This window comes from Brienomyrus brachyistius, chromosome 7, assembly GCF_023856365.1.
Source record: "Brienomyrus brachyistius isolate T26 chromosome 7, BBRACH_0.4, whole genome shotgun sequence".
NCBI lineage: Eukaryota > Metazoa > Chordata > Actinopteri > Osteoglossiformes > Mormyridae > Brienomyrus > Brienomyrus brachyistius.
Genome location: NC_064539.1, coordinates 26,084,570 through 26,105,981, shown reverse-complemented (window position 1 = coordinate 26,105,981; position 21,412 = coordinate 26,084,570). Strand labels below are relative to the sequence as shown.

Below are 21,412 nucleotides of genomic sequence, written 5' to 3'. Positions count from 1 at the left end.
ACTTCCCAAATTGCATAACATAATTATGTACATTAACAGATATCATGCTCCTATAAATTATCTACAGGGCCAATCAATCCTGTATGCGGTGTAAATGGCCCAATAGGGCAGTGACTTCTGAGAGCCAATTTCACTTTGCCTTCAATGGGGGGCACCAGAGGTGAGGCTGCCACATTGGCTAGGACCCGAACTTATAATGATACTATGTATCATGAAATGTTTTATTTGTAATAAAAAAGTCAATACTTTCAAAAATATTGTTTTTGTATAAAGTTTAAGTACTACTGTGAATATTCATTTATGGGACCCAATTTGTGAGTTTGAAGGTTAATATTGTTTAAACATTATTTGTGTAAAATATGAGTTATGCTTTGCATGCTAAAGTATTTGCTGCATTTTACTTGCAGTTTCAGACATCAAAATGATGACTTCGTTAAAACAGTTTTTCTCGCAGTACGCATCATATTAATAGTGAGTTTTTATGCATTCTGCAGAAAATGCTGAAATGTTTCAAATGATGTCAAACTTTAAAATAAGACTAATTAATGAACTGAAAGATTTAACATAGTTTTCTAAATTTCCTTGTCTGTTTACCTTGAAATGTTGTATACATGCACCATATCTGCCCTCAACCATGTGTGCTTGAAGCAAAAGAGATTTTGAAACCCAAACCTGACCTCATACAATGACCGTCTAAGAGGAGGTACATTGCATTTCTTTTCATGATGCTTAGTGTAAAGTTCATATAATGTAGATTTACAGTATCCTACTTTTTGAGAATATCATCCACATAACTTGCAAGTGTTCTGGATATCAGTGTATAATACACGTAAGAGCAGTCAATAACTCAATTCAGACTGTGGTACCGATGATTACGTCATTACATATCCCCAGGTTACCAACACAGCCTTAGCACAGCTTACACATAAATTCATGAACTCCTTTCAACAGGATGTTCAAACTTATTCCCAAACCAGTCATGATTTTAGCTAATACAGATCCACAGTTTGGAATTTTGAACGAGCTGCTTCATTCAGAATGCTATTTGCAGCTATCAGCTTTAAAGTCCAACACATATAAACTAATATTGACTTAAAAGACAATATATTGTATCGTTATACACCTGTTTAGTATAGAATAATTTCTGCCACAACTTTCAATTCTGCTGCTACAGCTGTAGTGCCAGAGATAAGCTACAAGCTAACTCATTACCGTAACCAAGATAGGCAGTAGGAAGATGGAAGAACAACCAATTTTCCCATTAGTAGTTCAAATGTAGAGCCCCATCCCATGAGAAGTCCCAGGATTTGACCCTGAAACTGTACCTTATAGTCCACGTGCTAGTGTAATATGTGTCGTGCGCAACTAAGTTGAACTCATGTTCCCATATTTGAAACCAGGGCTAGATCGATGAAGAAGGGAACTAACTGATCAGGGAACCAACTGATCTCTTGCATTTACTCAATAAGCTGAGGTTGTATGTGCAATGTTTTGCTGTATAATCCCTCTCTAAATATCTACAGATAACTGATGTGCATTAACCTGCATTTACCGAATCACAGCACCAGAATAATGAGTATGGTTTGCGTTGCAGACCGATCTGTTGATTATAACTGGTGCCTTATGCTCTCCCTGTCTTGTCCTGTCATTGCAACTTTCACATCCAAAATGGGTCACAGAAATACCATATTCCGAATAACTCTGAACTTGGTTCTTAGAGAAATTGCCCTGTTTTGAACATAATGAAGTTGAGAACAAATTTATTTTATTGCTTTAATAGTATAATTGACCTTCATCAATTTAAGCTAATAACTACATCACACACCTTTCATATTGGAAGCGCACTTAAGCACAAATTCCTAAACTAATACTTACGAACTATTGACGAAAATCGGGTAATGCGTTGGTATCTTCTACTTTATAGCCTCAGTTTAAACTGCATGTGGGAGATGTTATATTTTAGGGTATGTGAATGTGTGTGCGCGTGTGTAATATTAGAAAAAAAAACTACAGACTTCCAGAAGCCTCATGAACTCAGCCCGCCTGCTCTACCTCCATCAACAGTTTGGAGGAGCTTTCTCCATGACCTGGCATGGACGGAGTTAGGCACCCGTCCTCCCCTCCCCTCCCAGGAGCTATACTCTTCACTGTAGTATGAAATGCCTTTATTAAATTGGGAAGTTTTGAGGATTTGATGGAGCGACGGAATGTTTAGTGTAGCTCGGTGAAGCTTTTTTTTCGGAGGGCCAGCAGACGGAGAGGCGCAGCTGACGTTTTGGGGGGGGGGGGATCATGGCGGCGGAGGTGAGTCTAAGCAGCGGCAGTAGTGACACATCGAGTACGGGCGAAGAGGAGCGGGTCAAGCGCCTCTTCCAGACCTGCGACGGGGACGGAGATGGCTACATCAGCAGGTAACGAAAAAGGTTCAGTTACCACAGCCGACGTATAACTATAATGATGTTTAAAATCCGCCACCGCACATTCGCTTGTTAGCGTCCGAGCTAGCTGCCCTGAAACATTTCGTGGGTATTTTGTTTGCATCGAGATAACAACATTAAGTATTGAATAGTTTTAAAAAATCTAAACCAAGTTTGAACAAAGCACAGCAGTTATTATTATAATTATTTTCGTAAACTTTACTAAATTGAACATAGTAAATATTGGTGAGGCTGATGAAACGCCTTGGAGGTGATTTTGGACACTGTCTGCTACAGGAATTTAACTGGCTCAATGCAGCCCCCCTTCTCCGAGGTTGAATTACTACTACTAACTTTATAAAGCATGCTGTCTTAGAAGTTTTGTATAAATGAGCTATACAGGGGGCATATTTTTCATACTCAGATGTTGAGGTGGTTTATTAGATGACTCACTCGAGACAGTTATTTTTTTGGTCCAAATATTTCTAGGTTGTCATTCTGTTAAATTACACGCCAGTAATTATTGTCTGTTTTTAAAATTAGCATTTCACATTGCAGTTATTTAGGCACTGCGATTAAATTCTTAACGTAGTTTTTTGTGTTTGATGGGTCTTGTTATAAGAAAAGCGTAGTGGGAAAAAAACAGCAATAACAGAGAGATACGTTTGAGATCGTGTCTCTCCCATACCTTTGTTCACAATTTATGAGTGATTTGATATTGACTTTTGTTGACATGTTCTGGATCCCCCCCCCAAACAAAACAAAAAGATAGCTAAAACAAGCAATTGTAATAAAATACTGTGAGCTTGGAGCTTATCCGAGGAAAGCTGGAGCACAAGGTACAGAACACCCTGAATGTCGGTCCATAACAGGGCTCACGTGCAATCACGCATTTTAAAGGTCCAAATTCAGCCGTTCGGACACACGCAAGATCCATGCAGAGTAAAGGCCAGTTCACACATGGCGCACAGGGTGAGGGGCGTAAAGTTTGTCAGCACGGGTGTGTGCAGGACATTGTGTACGTAAGCCCAGATTTTTTTGTTCGATAGACATTCTATGTGTGTTGACTGCCATATGTCAGGGATGGCGACTCTTGTTCACCAAGGGCCAATGTGTATACAAGTTTTTGGGATAATAACTGTTAAAACCCAGGTATTAGAACTCTTCAGCTAATCAATACTCTAATTACATTTTGGTTAGTGATGCACTGATCCAATCCACGGACCGGTATCGGCGCTGATGCAGACCTATTTGACGGATTGGGAATCATCCCTATGTGACCGATGCATGTCCGGGGTTTTGTCGAGTTAGGCTAACGTAGTGCTAATCGGTAGCCCTAACCTTAACCCTAACTCCCAGAAACCCCCTAAAACCTTCACCCTAACACAAACCCCTAAAAGCTAACCCTAACCCCCAAAAGATGGAACTGCACATGCGCAAAAAGGCTCAATAGTACGTCTCGATAGGTAGTTGAACTCGTCAGGACATCGGTACATTCATATTTATGTTTCGGCGGTCTCTACAAAGATAGCTCCTATTTAGTGATAAATCTGTTTGTACAATCAATCGTACGGCAACTCTTTCCCATTTTAGATGCGTTTTTGCGACATTCAGACTGAACGCTAACGCTGCAACTTAATTTTTTTGCTACTAAGTGAGTCTGAGCTCAGTGACTTTCGCCTGCTGTGATGTCATGCGCATACCCTTAGCAGCAGGAGGAACATAAGAACATTGGATGGCCTGGAAGTGTTTTCCAGTTTTAGCAGTAGCACAGCGATCTGCAGTATTTATAAATAAGACCTGAGAGGTGGGACTAGCGTTTAATTTCTAGTTATTTGCATTAGCACTGCTATGACAACTCATTTGTGTTGTTACAAGAAACGTCTGCCACGTGTTTTGCTTTCAAAGGTGAATGCATACATGCTTGACAGTTACGTGCATCCCCGCATATTAGCATGCATGACTCGCAGTTCATCCATGAATGCATCTCCGATTGCGACCTGTGTTTTAACTGGAACACACAAACGGTAATTCTTATTGGACCGCTGAAGAGCAGGAATAAGTCGTTGGCAGATGTACTCAGGTGACTCGCAGGACACCCAAAAATTTTGAATGAACTGTTTAAACCCAGGAACAATAACCAATAAAGCTAAAATATAATGTATGCATTTCCAGTAAACTCAAAATAGTCTTGCTTTCGTCGCATCTCACACAATCCTCTATTTTTGTCTTCTCTTCCAAAATGGTACCTCTTCCACAACACATGTACACTCTGACGTCGTCGTTCTACCATTCTTACACCAAGTGCAGCATGAATGCGAGATGGTTTTTGGTGGGGCCAATGTGAGCTCCAGCTCCGGTGAGTGCTTTATGCGAAAGGGGTATCGACGATGTCTGGATACGATGGGCCACCCCTGGTTTATGTGCAAGCATTGACTGGGAGTTTGCTGTAGGGGGCAGCACTGGCTTTCACGCAGTAGAGCTCAACCAAGCAAGAGTAGGCGAAGAGTATTTGTTGTTGTAGTTATGGTTATGGCTAGCAGCTGCATGAGGAGGTACATGCTGTAACAGTACACACATTTGTTGCATGTCTTTTCGTTATAGCATTTTCAGTTTGGAATGCGCAAGGAAAGACATTGATACATTTCTTGACATGGCTGAAAATTAAATCCTCAAGCAGATGTTCAACATGGAAAAAACATCATGCTAATTTTATCTTTGACCGATCCACGTCCGATACTTACTTATTTAGGTTTCGTCGGTCTCCAAAAAAATAGCTCCTATTTGGTGTTGAATCTGTTTGTACAATCAGTCGCACGGCAGCTCGTTCCCATGTGGCATTCAGATTGAACGCTAACGCTGCCACTCAGTGTTTTTTGCTGCTCAGTGGGTGTGAGTGCAGTGACTTCCGCCTGCTGTGATGTCATGCACATACCCATCGCAGTAGGGGGAACGTAAGAACATCGGATAAGAGGGTGACGACCTGGGAGTATTTTACACTGTTAACAGCAGCCAGTAGCACAGCGATTTGCAATCTTTGTAAAAACAAAGATTTTAAAGTTGGGAGCAGTGTCTTGTGGAAAATCCTACTAAACAAAGAGCATGCAATTGTGCGACATAACGTGAGTAATATGAAAAAAGCAATGGATGATTTGGAAGTCACTAGCTTGGGCTGCTTCTGTGCCCTCGCTACAGCTTGTGATACATGAGGGGCTGTTATTGCTATTGTTGCCAAAGGGAGAAAAATTGTGGAGCATTTTAAGCATTCGCCACTTGTGTGTCCTCATTTGGAAGATAGTCAAATTGAACTGTAAATTGCCTCAAAAATGCTTAAGACAAGATGTACAAATGAGGTGGAACAGTATGTTATGTATATTTCCAGTACCCTAATGATGTTTTGGCATTTTTTCATCTGTATGTGCTAGATTAAAAGTTTTAATAGTAAAGGCTATAGAAATATATGTTTATTGCTTTAAAATATTAAAGTAAAAAGAGCTCTTGTATGGGAATCTGTATCGCTATCTGCAGTATTGGATCGGAACTGAAAAAATTTGGATCGGGCCATCTCTAATTTTGGCTTCCCGATAAATTACGCCAAAATCAGAGAGCAGTAGATAAGATTAAGAATGTCTGTCAGCTCCATTATACTGAACTTGAATATTTTTCTGAAACACATCTAACATGCTAACTCATCTTAGATGACATCTTCCATGTGCTTTTGCCAGGAAAATCACACTAGGCTAAAAAAAAAAATACAATTTATGCTAAGCTCAGATTCCACGATATTAGCCCTGATTTTTCGCTTACCAAAAGTTTTTGCCGAACGCTAACAAATGCCCCAGATTGGAGGCAAATCAACGTTCAATCGCTATAAGTTCAAAGACATGACCAGACAGAATTGCCGTTGCATCACAGATGCCTGTCAGGTATCTAGCAGGCTAAATATCTGGACCTGTCAACAACTCCAAATCCTGCAGTGTGAAAAGTGTTGCAATGAGTGTGGCGGGTGCCCAAAACTACTGTTAGCTGCTTACAGCAATTGATGACACATCACTAACAGACTAGGTGGTTGCTCCAACTTTCAGTACCCTTAACTTGGAACATCTTCCCAAGCCTGCGGATTCAACCCTATTCGCCTGCAGGTGTGAGGCTGCAGTGCTACCTGCAGAGCCACTATGACACTTAGCAGTACATTAAACGTCAGTCCATGAAAATAATGGGGGGGACTGTTGGTAATTTTTGTACCCTGATATTATGGATTACTTTAGTTTTGCTATACAGGGCTAGATAAGCTTTTTTATAATTAATCAAAGATTAATGTCTTGTATAAACTGCTCATGTTAATTTTGTACATTTCAGACAAATCTATGTTGCTTTAAGTGCAAAAGTCAGGAGTGTAGGAGTGTAAGTATTTATGTAGGATTTAAGGTTACATGTATCCTAATCAAACATTAGTAGGGATGCATCAATATTGCAAAACACACATAAAATGTTAATTTAGAAGTCATTCTAATAAAATCTGTTTTATATGATATAAAATTAATTATTTTATGAGTACACTTACATGTACTCCAGGTGGATGAAACATTTAATATTTTTCATTCTTTTTTGGTTATACCGTTTGACATTTTCAGATGGATCCAGTCTTACCTTTTGTAAAAAATCTAGCAAATTTTCTTTCAAATGATATGAAATCAACATGAATATCAATATGATCTTTTTTTTTTTTTTCTCTGTTAGACAATTTTGGTCATAGTGCAAAACAGATATTAATAGAATACCGGCAGTCCCCAGGTTATGAATGAGATGCCATCCCATTCCTCTTTTATTTGTATTTGTAAGTCGGAACAATAATACAGTACATGATGATAATAATTATACGGGATGCCACTTTACAATAAGGCTCCCTTTTGCCACTTGTGAATGGTAGTAACTCATTGATAAAAAGGGATCTTTGTTATAACTTGTTTAAAATTGCCTTTTAATAATTTACAACCTAAGTGTTGCAACCTAATTAATAAGCAGATTATAAACCGTTCATTAACTCTTTTTATGGGTAGCCTTATTGTAAAGTGGTAGCTTATACGGTAGTACAAGTAGCTTCATATGGTACTTTACATCAAGCCAATGAACTACTGAAGCTGTGAAACATTTCCATGAGCTTCACAAAGCAGTGTGCGTGTTCATTATTACAAACAATTGTATTTAACCTGAATTTTAAAAGGTGCCACCGAATGCATGTTTTCCAGCACTGATAAAAACTGCATCCATGCAGGAACGATCTTCTGATGGTCTGTCGCCAGCTCAACATGGAAGGCTCTGTGGCAGAGATCATGGACCAGCTGGGGGCGGATGAAGAGGGCAGAATCTCCTTTGAAGACTTCATGTGCTGCCGCATGAGATTGGTGAATGAAATCCGAAAGGAAGAGGGTGAGCTGTCACTGCGGTCAGGTGATCTTGACAGGAAGGAGTTCCAGGAACCTGTGTCCTTCTGGCCATCAAGCACTGAAAACATCCTGGGTAAGTCTAAGCTTTAGAAACTGACATTTTATCGACAGCAGGCTGACATACCTCAGTTGTTCCGAGAATAATCTGAAAGACTAGGGAGAAATTCACTGGACTTCATTTGGGTTTTTTTACAATTATTTTGAGGTAGAGCAGCACGGATCTGGGTAAAATATGAATGGTGATTGCATTTTTTTTCTCATGGCACCTGATTTTTATTATTATTATTGTTTTATTATTAATCTTTTGCATCATGTTATATATTGTCTTTATGAACAAATGTTACTTATAGATGTGTGGTATATTGGTTAACATTGGTATCACGGGACTGTGACATCAACTTTGTCGAACAGAAAGAGTCCGTTTCTGGTTTTTAAAAAGCAACTCATTTTGAAATGCTAACATAGCATCAGAACTCTTCCCTACATTAGGAGAAGTCAAGTTGCGGGCCACATCAAGTGCTGAATTTCATTCATACTCTAATATGAGAATCTGCCAGTACTATATTAAACTATCATACTACTAAACTGAACTTGGCACTGACTGACAAATAAGTTGCAGTGTTTACCACCAGGTGGCAATGCAGGCACAAACCACGAAGAAACATTCCTTGTTCCATTCCATGCAACCCCAGAAATCCCCAGAAAATGTTTTTTTGAGTGTGTGCTTGTCATATTGTGTTGAATGTTACTGTAAATGGTATCAGTATTCATTTACCCCTCTACTCCACCCCACCACTTACTGTGTATGACGCTGTTTATCGGGGTTTTCAAACTGAGTCTCTAAAATCACTAATGAATTTCTGGGCCAGCGATGGCTTATTTATTTAGCTAATTATAATATGATCCAGACGTTGTAGTTATTTGGTTGAAATCTTTACCATAACCTTTGCAAATGTAAGCATTATTCCTGAAAATTTAAAATATTTTAAAAATAGAATTAAATTAAGTGGCCTACAAAAACGTCTTTGAAGATATGGAATGAAATCAATCGTGTTCACTGAGCTGATGAATTATTATTCATCTGCCTTTGTCTGACATTATCCACTAGATCCTCCTTTTAAACGAGAAATGTACTGAGCGTAGTCCCAAAAAAATACAACCAGATTACAAGTAGAATGTTGCACTGCTGTTGAACTTGCCAGTGGAGGAGGAGCAGAAAGAGGAGAAGTGCAGTGCAGGCTTCCACAACCCGGAACACGTTTTCGCCATGTGACATTCCATGACATAATGCGACCATACTTGGTTGTAGAGACTCTGGATTTGTTTTGCATTCCCTTTAGTTCACAATTGTTCCTAATTGTTTGTATTTGCAGTTTTAGTAATAAATATTTTCAAAACAAGGTTTTTCCTTCTGTACCGAAATTGCATGGAATAGTGAACCCATAGCCAAAAAACTGTGAATTTCATGCACTGTTACACCTGTATCCTTGGGCCATTCTAAACAGGATATCAATTATTTTGCGGGCCTTAAAGAGCTGTACTCCGGGCTAAATGTAGCTGCGGGCTTTGAGTCTGACGTGTGCAGTGTATGGCATATCTGTATGTGTTCTGCTTTGTTTCCATGCAGTGACTCTGTCCAGGACCAGGGACAGCTGGGACCGTGACACTGGAGCACGGGACCTGCAGAGCTCAGCTCTCCAACAGCAGCCCCTCCAGCAGCACGGCATCTTGCAGAAGCTGCTGGAGCAGAGGGGGGCTGCTCTAGAGCAACAGGCTGCCCTTCACAAGCTCCTGATGCAGTCCCCCTCCCGCGCTCCCCCCCTGGGAGCAAACTACCTGGAACTGGCCAACATGGTGAGTACCCTCTTCCTGTGGGACTTTGCAAATATACATTGCAATTTTCAGATGCCTTCAGACTGGTGATTAGTGCTGCAGTGTCTGCTTCTGACCATGATTATAATCCACTGTTTCCCCTGCCATTATATTAGAGGGGTGCCCTGCCCCCCCCCAATGCCTCCTCATGCCCCCCCTTGAAGGTCAAATTCATTTTATTTAATTTTATCTTCTATATAGCACAAAATCACAACAGAAGTCATTTACGGTTACCTTTCCTGTAGAACAGTTCCATACATTGTCCTTTTATTAAAGAAACTTTATAGCCTTATGTTATTTATCATGTTTACACAAGAACTTGTCATTCTTGTCACAAGAATGCCTCCTTTGTAATATTTATTATGAATGCTGAAGCCCCTGTCAGGACCAGTGCTAAAGAAAGCTAACTTACCCATTGTATGGTGCATTTACTCATGCAGCAAATGCTTCATTAGCGATGAACGAGTGAAGGTCAGACAGTTGATATATCAGTTGAAACCTGTAATATTTAGCTGTGTAGCACTACAATAAAACATTGCGTCAGGGAGATTCAGCTTGATAAAAATTGTGGCGAGGCGTGCAGAAAATATTGTAATGCTATTTCGTGCAGCATAATCTGTAGTTGCATATAAATGATTCTTTGACTGTTACTGGTTCTCTGAGTTGAAATGGCTCCAATGCAGAGCTAACTGTTGTGATCCGAAAATGAGCAATAACATGAAACTTTGCTTGTTGCAATAACAGTATGTTTGCCGTTCTGTTGTCACTCTGTCTTCCAGTCAGCAGCCTGAAAGCTAGCCAATGGAACTTCCTGGTGGGAATTTCAAGCTTCCCAACTTATGTGGATGGGCAAACGAGACAAATGTTTTGCCATTGCTAATTGCTATTCAAGATAAAAGTAATTGCCGACAACTGCTTATAAGTAAGCGTCTGAGTATGTAAGGGAAAAGATGTGATCAGAGCTAAGATGTGCTGATTGGAAATGTGAAATTTAGAGAGAGAGAGAGAGAGGCCACCATATTATCTGCCCCTGACAAGCAGCTGACTCACCGATGGTACATGTGCGCTGCAGGATTCCTGTGTCGCAGCATTCGGCAGTGGAGGAGGGGGGTTCCACTCTTTTGCCATTTTTACGCCAGAGACTTGGTTGTTTGTTCTGCGGCGATAAATGTTGTATCTGCAGCTGATGGGCTGTCAGAGTTATGAGGGTCAGAATGGGCTGAAAGATTCGGAAGAATGACTGACTGATTTCAAGCATCAATTGCTTTGTTCCCCTGCAGCCAGAGAGTTGCTGAACTGATGAATATAGTTTGTTGTTCATGCTCTTCTGCCACCCCAGACTTCTGGAATGCGAGGCAGTAGATGGTATGAATCATGATCTCTGGGGCATCCTTGAATCTCAGGAATCTGTCTTATGTGGCAGAAGTGGGTTAGGTGCCAGATTGTAGTTCTGTCAGCACATGTTTGTATTGTGCATGTAACAGCAGTGACGGGGCTGCTTCCAAAAATGAAACAAAGTGAAAGGAAAAAAGCAACAGGAAAGGCGGTTTTATTTATTTATTGCCGAACTTTTGTTCTCATTGTCTGTCTTTGTTGTAAGACTGGGCTTCCAGATGAGAACAGTTACGTCTATAGTTACTAAGCCCACATGCTGGAAGATACCGGAAGTCTTATTTAAATGGAAGCATATTGTGAGCCGTGGATGATGTGTGCACCTTCGCACATGTGGCTTTCATTTGATAGCATTCATTAAGTCTGCTCGGAAACCTAGTGCAGCTTGTGAAAAGGTAGCCGTGTGTTTTCTGTGAAATATGCGCAGCCTCGTGCCTGTTGTTTCAGGGCGTGGAAAATGTACGAATGGAAACTCTCTGGAATGTATATGGTTTTGGGAACAGGCTCCTGCCACCGCAGATGCTTTGATTAAGACGATAACTCAAAGACCATTTGATGGATCTTTATCAAACTCTGCAGAGGCATTGTGTGGTCTACATGCAAACTTGAAGCAGTGCCACCTAGTGGCAGCAAAGGGGAGGGTGAAAGAAAACAACGTTTGACCTTGTGAATGTGATAAATCAAAAAGTCTTTGGCTCTTATTACTGCCTGACAAAAACATTATATGGATGAAGATCTACACCTGGTTTTATGTTGAGACAAACTGCACCAGAATGAAGGTAGCACTACATAGTAATATCGAAGAAGATGCTAGCTCAGACACTTGATCTTGTCAGGATGATAACTCGAAAATAATCTGGCCGATTTTTTTACCAAACTTTGCAGGCACATTGTATATGTGAAATGCACCACAATTGAAGCTTAAGTTTTCAGTATATTTGAGATGAAATCAACCAAAACAATGTTAGTGCCTGTGCAAGTTCACCAAGGTGAACTTTTTCCATTTGTCCTGATCCCACCCACTGTTATCGATTGGCTGACGTAAATGTGAAGCGACGGGGTTGGTCAGCAAGACTAACTATGCAGTTACTGGCATGCTTTGCACCCAATGCCAGATTATGGATATCGGAGCTCCGGAGTCCTCAACATTTATAGCAAACTAAACAACATGGCTGTCTTCATGTGCAACGTGAGTTGGAGGCCCTCTACAGATACAGTGTGAGTTGGCCAGCAGGGCCCCCAGAGACCTTCAGTATTTACAGCACAATTGACAGCCATGGCCCCCAGGACCCTCTGCAGATATGGTGTGAGTTAACCACCTTTTTGAATACAGTGTTTATTGGTACGTACAGTGCAAAACAAGGGTGTTTCAGAAAGAGCTTATCGACTGCATGCTAACCATGCATTTCTGCCTATCAGTTGACGTGTGTGTTTGTGTTCTTTTGTTCGGCAGTGGTACAAATCAGCATTGTTTGCTGTAAGTCTGCCAGTTTAGCTGATATTTACTGAAACACCTATTTTACCTGATTTTAGCCAACATCATCTGAGTGTCTGCTTTCTCCAGAAAATTCAGTCTGGGCTAAAAAAAAAGCATAAATTGGATTTTTTTAAAAAAAAAAATTTAAGTTTAGATTATTTTGATTTTAGCCCCGATTTCCCACATTGGAGGTGCGTTGGCATTCGATCGCTATTAGTTCAAAGACATGATCTGACAGCCACTCGTGTTGCAGAGGCCCATCATCAATATACATAAATGTTGCAGATCTATAAATGAAGTATTTTTGCACTGTTTTAAAAATACTAACCGTTAAGGCTTGTATAATTATGCATAATATTGCAGAAAAGGAATTTGTTTTGTTGGTGAAATTCATGTTAATTCTGCTTAAGAGTAACATCACAGGTGGAAGCAATTTGAATCTGAAGGTAAAAAAAAATAAAATTAGTACAACAGCAGCCTGACATCTGCAGGCTTTACAGGATTAAATGTGACAGATATCTTAAGATGTTAAGAGCTTAGCTCTTTAGCTGTATTAAGGTACATTTTATGGTTGTTAAATATCGTTTCAAAAGAGGACCTTACTTTTTTCTGATATGTAAGAACCATTGTTGTTTCTCTGTGGAATTTCCTTTATGTGGAAGTGAAGTTCAACACAACTTCAAGATCACAGGGTGGGGAACGGTTTCCTACAGGAAGTCAGAGGAAGGCAGGGAGTCCGATCTAAATGTTTACCTTTAACAGAAATGCCTGAAATGAACAGCAAGCGGGATAGACACTAGCCGGACCGTTTCACATCTGTTTTTACACAGTAAGAGTAAACATTCTTAAATGCCCATTATTCTGCTTTTCTCTCTTATTATTTCTGTTAAGTTCACTGGGTGTTCTTCTTCTGCTGTTACATTATTATTCTTTTTCTCCTTTTGTATGTCGACGTCTGCACATCTGTCTTTATACAAGTGATTTTATTCTTAAGACTAAATTAGACTAAAGTAGACTAAATTAGTAACCATTTCCATAAGAATAACATCTTTAGTAAAATCCGTTCATAATATTAGTTGATTTCTTTGTATTTTTTTAAGTAAGTGTATCTGTCGTTTAAAAGTGGAACAGCTTGAAGTATTTTAGGTTCACATGTGAAGGTTCACATGCTGCATCAATGTTCATTTTGAAATGTTTTATCTCACTGTTTGGTCTGTTTTGAGATTAATTTCCAGAGTTACAGTGCGGTTGTTTTCCTAGCTTTTTCAAGACACTTCAGTTGTCTTGCAGATTCTAAAGCAAACAATTTGAAATGAGCATCTGACCTATACCCTGTAACAGTGAAGTCTGCCTTTTAAACCTGTTCTGCTGGGCAGATTGAAGGCATCCATGATGCATTCCTGCCGGACTTCTTCAGTTCGTAGCGTTTTTGTGTTTTTTCCGTGTCAATGACTTAGTGCTGCAGATCTCCAATAGAAACTAACTTGGTTACGTGTTAGTATAGGTACTATTGCTCTTTAGGTTCGAATGTGTCTGCTCTGCTGTCCAGGTCCGGGATGTGTTAAACTAGATAAGAAATTGTTATATTCCTCTTTGTTAAACTAGCAAATGTTTGTGAATGACTGGCAGCCTTCTTGAGGAATGTTTACCATTTGTTTTATTTTTGTGTTAACTCCACATTGACTTCATGGATTCATTTTATTCAGCACAGCACACAGTTTTGCCAGGTTTTATATACCAACATCATTTAACAAACGAGGAAGTGAATTTTTATGAAGTTAGTTACTTTCCACGTTTGAATCTGAATTCACATGCATTAAACTATACATTGCATACACATTAAACTATACATCGCACATTAAACTATACATCGCATATGCATTGTCCTGCCTGTTGGTTTGATTTTTGATCCTAGGAACAGCATGAAACCATAAAAACGCATCCATAAGATGTTATGAAGGAAATTAAAAAGAAATATCTTTTAATCGGGGCGGCTTGGTGGTGCAGTGGTTAGCATTGTTGCTTCACACCTCTGGCACCCGGGTTCGAGTCTCCGCCTGGGTCACACATGTGTGCGGAGTTTGCATGTTCTCCCCATGTCGTCGTGGGGTTTCCTCCGGGTACTCCGGTTTCCTCCCACAGTCCAAAAATATGCTGAGGCTAATTGGACTTGCTAAATTGCCCGTAGGAGTGCATGTGAGAGTGAATGGTGTGTGAGTGTGCCCTGCGATGGGCTGGCCCCCCATCCTGGGTTGTTCCCTGCCTCGTGCCCATTGCTTCCGGGATAGGCTCCGGATCCCCGCGACCCAGTAGGATAAGTGGTTTGGAAAATGGATGGATGGATATCTTTTAATCAATATATGAAACCAAGTGCAGAGGGAGTATTAAGGTTACCAAAAGACTTTTAATCAAAAGAATACAAGTAAGAATAAAAATAAAATAAAATTGAAGTTCAGTTTTGTCGAAAAAAACAGAAATGTAGCTGCCATATAAGAGAGTGCATGACGTGCACTGAGAGGCGGGAGCAGAAGCCTTACTGTCATAATATTTCTTTTTAAAATTGTTTGTGTTGGTATCTTCAGCACAGCAATTAAACTGATATTTTGTCTGTTTATTTTTTACATGGAAGTTCTTACCTCGGCACATGCTGTACACATGAATCGGAAGTAAAAAATTCGGTCTGAATGCAGTGTACAATGCTTCCTCAAAGTTATCCACAAATAATGAAATCTGTTCTTGGTATCCACCTAGAAAACAATAGCTGCATTGGGTTCATAGATTTTTTTTTATGCTGTAAACATGAAACAGAATTAAAAAATTGGCCTGAATGCAGTATTAATGCTTCCGTGTTAGTAACAATTAATGATCTCTGTTCCTGCTTCAACCTACAAAACAGTAGTTGTTACGTTCATAAACTTTCAAAAGTTTAGTATACAAACTATTGGTAATTGTTCTGCTTTTAATGTTTTCACTACCATTATGAGATTTTAGCAAGTAAAAGACCTTCACAAAGCAATCATTTTTGGATTATTTAACGCATTCTCCAAATACATGTTGCGAAATGGTTGATGATAAACATGGAGCTCAAAATAATATCTTTCATGTAAAATATTAACTTACAGTATGTGTGTGCATGTGTGTGTATGTGTGGGTGTGTTTCTGTCTGATTCTAGTGTGCGACACTTCCAGCTCTCTCTCTCTCCCCCCGCAGCTCCACCAAGCAGCCCTGGCCTCGCTGAAAGGTGATGTGGTGGATTTGAACAAGCGTCTCCTGCAAAGTGAGAGAGAGCGTGAGACTTTAGAAAAGACCCTGGCTAAATCACAGGTGAGTCTCCTTTTCGAGGGTCAAATTTCTGACTGCAAAGGATGAGTCTCAGGAGACAACCAGCCAAAAGCAGATGTATAGTCAAACAAACCTGGGTTCTTCATCAGAGCCTTTCCTGTTTACCTAAGTCAAGTTGTGTACCATAGAGAAGTCTTTGAAATGTATCTCCACTCATGATTGCATGTTTTAAAATTTGAAGATTTTTGCATTATTGCACCAATTCTACTCTCTGGGGAGGCTTTTCACAAAATTTTGGAGTGTGTCTGTGGTAATTTTCGTCCATTCATGCAGAGGAGTATTTGTGAGGTCTGGCATTGATGTTGGACTTGAAGGCCTGGCTCACAATCTCCATTCTAGTTCATCCCTAAGGTGTTCGATGGGGTTGAGATCAGAGCTCTGTGTAAGCCAGTCAAGTTCTTCCACATCAGATTCACCCAGCCATGTCTTATGGACCTTCCTTTGGGTTCCACGACTCGCTCATGCTAGAACAGAAAAGTTCCTTCCTTCCCCAGACAGTTTCCACAAAGTTGGAAGTATTGAATTGTGCAAAATGTCTCGGTATTCTGAAGCATTAAGAGATTCCTTCACTGGGACTAAGCGGTCTAGCCCAAACCCCGAAAAACAACCCCATACCATTATCCCTCCTCCACCAAACTTTACAGTTGACACAATACAGTCAGGCAGATTTACCCGGCATCCGCCAAACCCAGATTCGTCCATCAGACTGCCAGATACGTCACTCCACAGAATATGATTCCACTGTTCAGTGGTGGTGTGCTTCATCTGACGTTTGGCATTGCGCTTGGTGATGTGAGGCTTATGGGCAGTTGCTCGGCAATGAAAACCCATTCAATGAAGCTCTAGGTGCATGGTTTTTATGCTGGGGTTAATGCCAGTGGAAGTTTGGAACTGTTATTGACTCAGTTAGATTTTCCAACTATTTTTTGCCTTTTAAATGCATTTTTACATTGTAGTTTCTGAATTGCTTTTATTTAGTTGGGGTATAAAGCATGGGGTATTTTGGCATTTTATGCTATGTCCTTGGGTGATGCAATCATAGGTAAATTATAAAACTGAGGTGCTTATTGGATTTGTCTTGTGTGCGAAGATGATTTAAGTGTATGCATGTGTTTGTATAAATGAATTTCAGTAAACTGAATTATTTGCATTTGCTGGCAGTGTGAGCAGTCCCACCTGATGCGAGAGTATGAGGAAGCACAGGAGCGAAATATGCTGCGCTACGAAGAGAGAATCACTGAGCTGCACAGCATCATCGCCGAGCTCAACAAAAAGATCGACCAGCTGCAGGGCACAACCATCAGGTAACAACTCAGCTCAGATAACAAAGGGAAATTAGAGTTTTGGATTAGACATAGATTAGATTAGATTACACTTTATTGATCCCAAGGGGAAATTCTTGTGAAATGAATCTTGACTATAATTTGTAAACCTGCAGAGTTTTTAGGACATGATATTTTAAATCTGGGTGCTGAGTTAACAGTTATGGTACTTTTTTTTTTATTTGTGTTGACTTTATCATTTAATAAGTTGTGAAGAGACGTTTTATGAAGATGGTGTGAATTCTATATTTCCCCCATTAAAAGACTGAACAGAATCATCGTGGCAGATCATATTGCACTTTAGTAAAGATCAGCAACTAAGTTTGTAAATTTTATTTTAAATGAACCATCATATTTGATGCTTAACTACATTTTTATTGATTTGTGGTTTATTGTTTATTGATGTTTTATTGAATTGTTTATAGCAGAATCTTACAACTCGTCTCAAGTGTGACCCCTCTGGTGGAGAGAGTAGAGAAGTAAAAAATCTGCCCAACATTTTTACGAACATACATGCTTTTATTCAATGTCAGACATTCAATCATAATAGAAATTGAATGATGAAAGTAAATGTATTTATAAAACTCCAAGATGGCAACCAGTCGAAATGTACACACCCATTTGTTTGCATAAATAATAGCACCCACTACTCAAAGTATGGTGACACTGGTGTTCGTACCTTGTACCTTTCAATATCCATCTTAGTTCTTCATTCAAAAAAACAAAGTAAACTGGCTTAACGTATCTAATATGTCATGTAATCCATGTTGTTCTCCATACCGGTCATCTGGCACTGCCATGAGAAAACGCTTGGCTGCAGTTGAACGCTGTGTCCGATTCGCGCCAAACTTGCGTTGAATCTTCTTGTTTTTAAAGCCGTTATCTAAGAAGTTTCAAATCTATAAGCAGCATAAGGTTATTGGCATGAGAATCTAAACATAAGTTTTCGCTGAACAGGAACTGTCCAGTTCAAAGGTTGTTTACTGGCATAAACAGCACTTGTAGCAATTAGCTTGTGTTTGGTTAACATCTCGTGACTATCTTGACTACACACAAGCCCTGGTTTGTGATTCTAGGACAGGTGGTGTCTGAGGTAAAAGCATTTTAAACAAGCAGTGGGCCCACTGGCGTGTTTGTCAAGAGGCTTTAAGCTGAGTTTTCATGGTGTGGCACAGTGGTTTAGTAGGACGCATTTTTGCAATACTTGCAGGGTTGAAGGTTTGAATCCTGCCCTTGCCTTTTGCATTGCTATTCTTCCTGTTCTGTGCAGGTTTCCTTCATGTACTCTGGTATTCTCCATCTGTCCAGTCTGTATATTGCAACTGGCATCCCTTGTGCAGTGTCCTCCACCTGAGTACCCTATGCTACTAGGGATTTGCTTCAGTATATTATATGCCACAAGGCATACATGTGCCCTTCAGAGGTAATGTGGGCTATTCCACAAAAGTTTTGAGAAAATGAGCTCCAAAGTTGAATTTTTTTCCAAAAATCAGTGTGCCTATACCCTACAATTGTTATATATCATAGGTAGCACAGAGGTATGACTTGGATAACAACTTATCCAATTGAAAATATTCAATAAAAAGTGGGTAGGGGTCAGACATGTGGGATAACCCACTTTACCTCTCAAGGGCACACATGTGGATGTGCTTAAAGTTTTGAATGTTCTAACAAAAGATGGTATTATTTCAGGAATGTGACCCCTTCATCCGTTGTTTTTTTTTTCCAGGGAGGAAGATGAGTTCTCTGAACTTCGTTCTGAGCTAAGCCACAGCCAGCCGGAAGTAAATGAGGATGGACACAGTGTGGACCTGGACCAGGACCAGGACCAGAACTCTGTCTCGGTGCCTGAGAATCAGTCTACCTTAGTTACTGCAGATATGGGTGAGATCTTTAGTGAGATATTAATAGATAATTTTGATAAGTTGCCTACCCACAGTCAGCAAGGCAGTGTAAAAAATCGACTGTATTTCAGCAACTATTTTTTTTACTATACCTTAGCAAACAAGAGGACGCAGTTTGCTTTCTGTTTGAACAAGTATTAGAACAGCTAAGAGGCCTAAGCATGCAGTGAAAGTTGGTGCTATTCACTGTGGTTCCAACATCTCTGGAACACCCTCTGAGTACTTGTGGTGTTGTGTGATGACACTCCTTGTCAACGAGGACAATAACAAGTCTCATTAAACCTAACTGGAATGCACCCTCACAGCATACTGCCCACACCATGTTTTACTGTGGGGATGGTGATCTCCGGGTGATGTGCAGTGATGTGACACATGTTTGATGTGTCTACCACATACGTGGCTTTTGGACAACTCCCAACTGGGTGTTTTATGGCTTCTTTCAGTAATGTTTATTGAAGTGTGCGACCTCTCCTAGCTGAGGTGTGGGTCTTTCCAACTCTTCCTTATTTACACACTGTGCAGCACGGGGGTGATCAGTGATGGTTTGGGCTGCAATAACATAGAATTCCATAGGCCCACTACTTGTTCTGCGTGTCTGAACGCATCACCGCCAAGGAATGTTGAACCATTCTGGAGGACCGTGTTCTCCCAGTGGTTCAAACATCGTACCCTGAAGGTGGTGCCAAGTATCGGGATGATAATGCACCAATAATCACAGCAATTCTGGTGACAGAGTGGTGTGATGAACACGAAGATGAAGCTGAACTTCTCCCATGGCCTGCACAAGCACCAGGCCTCAATATTAATGAGCCTGGGGTGCTTTGGAGGAGTAAATCAGCAAACGTTTTCCTCCATCAGCATCATGTAGTGACCTGGCCACTGTTCTGCAAGAGGAATGCCTCAAAAACCCTCTGGCCGCTGTGCATGGCTTGTATCTGTCATTCTCAAGAGGTTCTTATGCTGTTTTGGCCACTAAAGGAGACCCTACACCATACTAATTAATAGTGACGGCCCTAAAACCAGGTGTTTGTTTCATTGTCCTGCTTTATACTTATTTACCCATAATATGCATAACTCCAGTGTTAAATAAGTTATGTGTGTGCGTGTCCAAATGTCCCCACAACATGATGAATCCTTTTTTAAAACAAAAAAAAAAAGTTAGTGTTGTACCTCAACCCTCTTACCTCAACCCTCTTACCTCAACCCTCAACCCTCAAATGTAGGAGTAAACAAGGGACACAGTAGTTCTGACTTTCTAATAAGGTGTTTAGCTGCCTAATGTATTGACATAATGAGCTCTTTATAATTAGCTTTTACCTACATAAAATTTAGAGAATGCCTGCTTGAAACTGTGAGGTTTATATAGTAGTTATGTGATGTGATCAGCAGGAGGACCTTTGTCCATTCACATCACTGTAAGTGAAGATTCTGTAGCTCCTGACTTGGTGTACCGTTTGGCTTTCTATCACAGATACCTGCAGTGACCTGAACTCGGAGCTGCAGCGGGTTCTCACAGGCCTGGAGCGTGTTGTCTGTCGCAAGAAAAGCACATGCAACCTCTCAGTAGCCGAGGTGGATCGTCACATCGAGCAGCTGACGACAGCCAGTGAGCACTGTGACCTAGTCATTAAGGTAATGATATGAATGAGTCTATTATGCCAACCGTACATGTGTTTTTATTTGTTTTTACATTTTCATTTCACGTAATGGCGAACTTCATAAACCTCACATGCTGGATACATAAGAGAGGTTTGGCGTTTCTGCAGAACAGTGTTGGAATTATCTGTACTTTTACGTTTAATGACAAAAATTCCCTGGAGTGGAAAGAGGTCTGATCCTTTTTCTGTAAAAGATATTTAAGTTTAGAGCACATTTCTCTCCATGCAGAAAAGATCTGTGATGGTCTGTAGGCTGAAATATTTGGGTACTTAGAATTATTTGATTACGTCTTAAGATCATCTTAAGATCAGCCCCTGGACGACTATCAGTAAAATGTTCCGAAAGCATCAGTGATCCAACAGTGTATTTTACTGTAGTTATCAGCTGCCTTTTTTGTATGCAGTGCTGTTTTGGTGCCAAACAAGTCTATGGTCAATATAATCAAGCAGTATGATTTGAGTCTGATTTCACTGCCTCACGTGTTTCCGAGATTGAAGCACTGCAGTAAGAGGTTCGTTTGTTAATCTGCCATTACACTGCCCTGCTTTTCCAAGGTTTCCAGAAAAAAACACCTCATAA

At 40.2% G+C, this 21,412-nt stretch overlaps 1 protein-coding gene across 5 annotated transcripts in view; it reads left to right on the top strand.

The window, feature by feature from the left end:
- Positions 1-2,034: 2,034 nt before the first annotated feature.
- Positions 2,035-21,412, top strand: part of mcc (MCC regulator of WNT signaling pathway) — a 30,416-nt gene continuing 11,038 nt past the window's right edge. For 2 of the 5 annotated variants that reach the window (XM_049020795.1, XM_049020794.1), the window contains exons 1-7: positions 2,035-2,411; positions 7,693-7,937; positions 9,492-9,718; positions 15,817-15,930; positions 17,110-17,252; positions 19,000-19,154; positions 20,646-20,806. In XM_049020795.1, coding sequence (XP_048876752.1) covers positions 2,293-2,411; positions 7,693-7,937; positions 9,492-9,718; positions 15,817-15,930; positions 17,110-17,252; positions 19,000-19,154; positions 20,646-20,806 — 1,164 coding nt within the window. In that variant the 5' untranslated portion in view covers positions 2,035-2,292. Of the gene's footprint in view, positions 2,412-5,329; positions 5,540-7,157; positions 7,255-7,692; positions 7,938-9,491; positions 9,719-15,816; positions 15,931-17,109; positions 17,253-18,999; positions 19,155-20,645; positions 20,807-21,412 lie in introns of those variants that run through there. The other 3 variants (XM_049020799.1, XM_049020798.1, XM_049020797.1) reach the window with 3 other exon arrangements.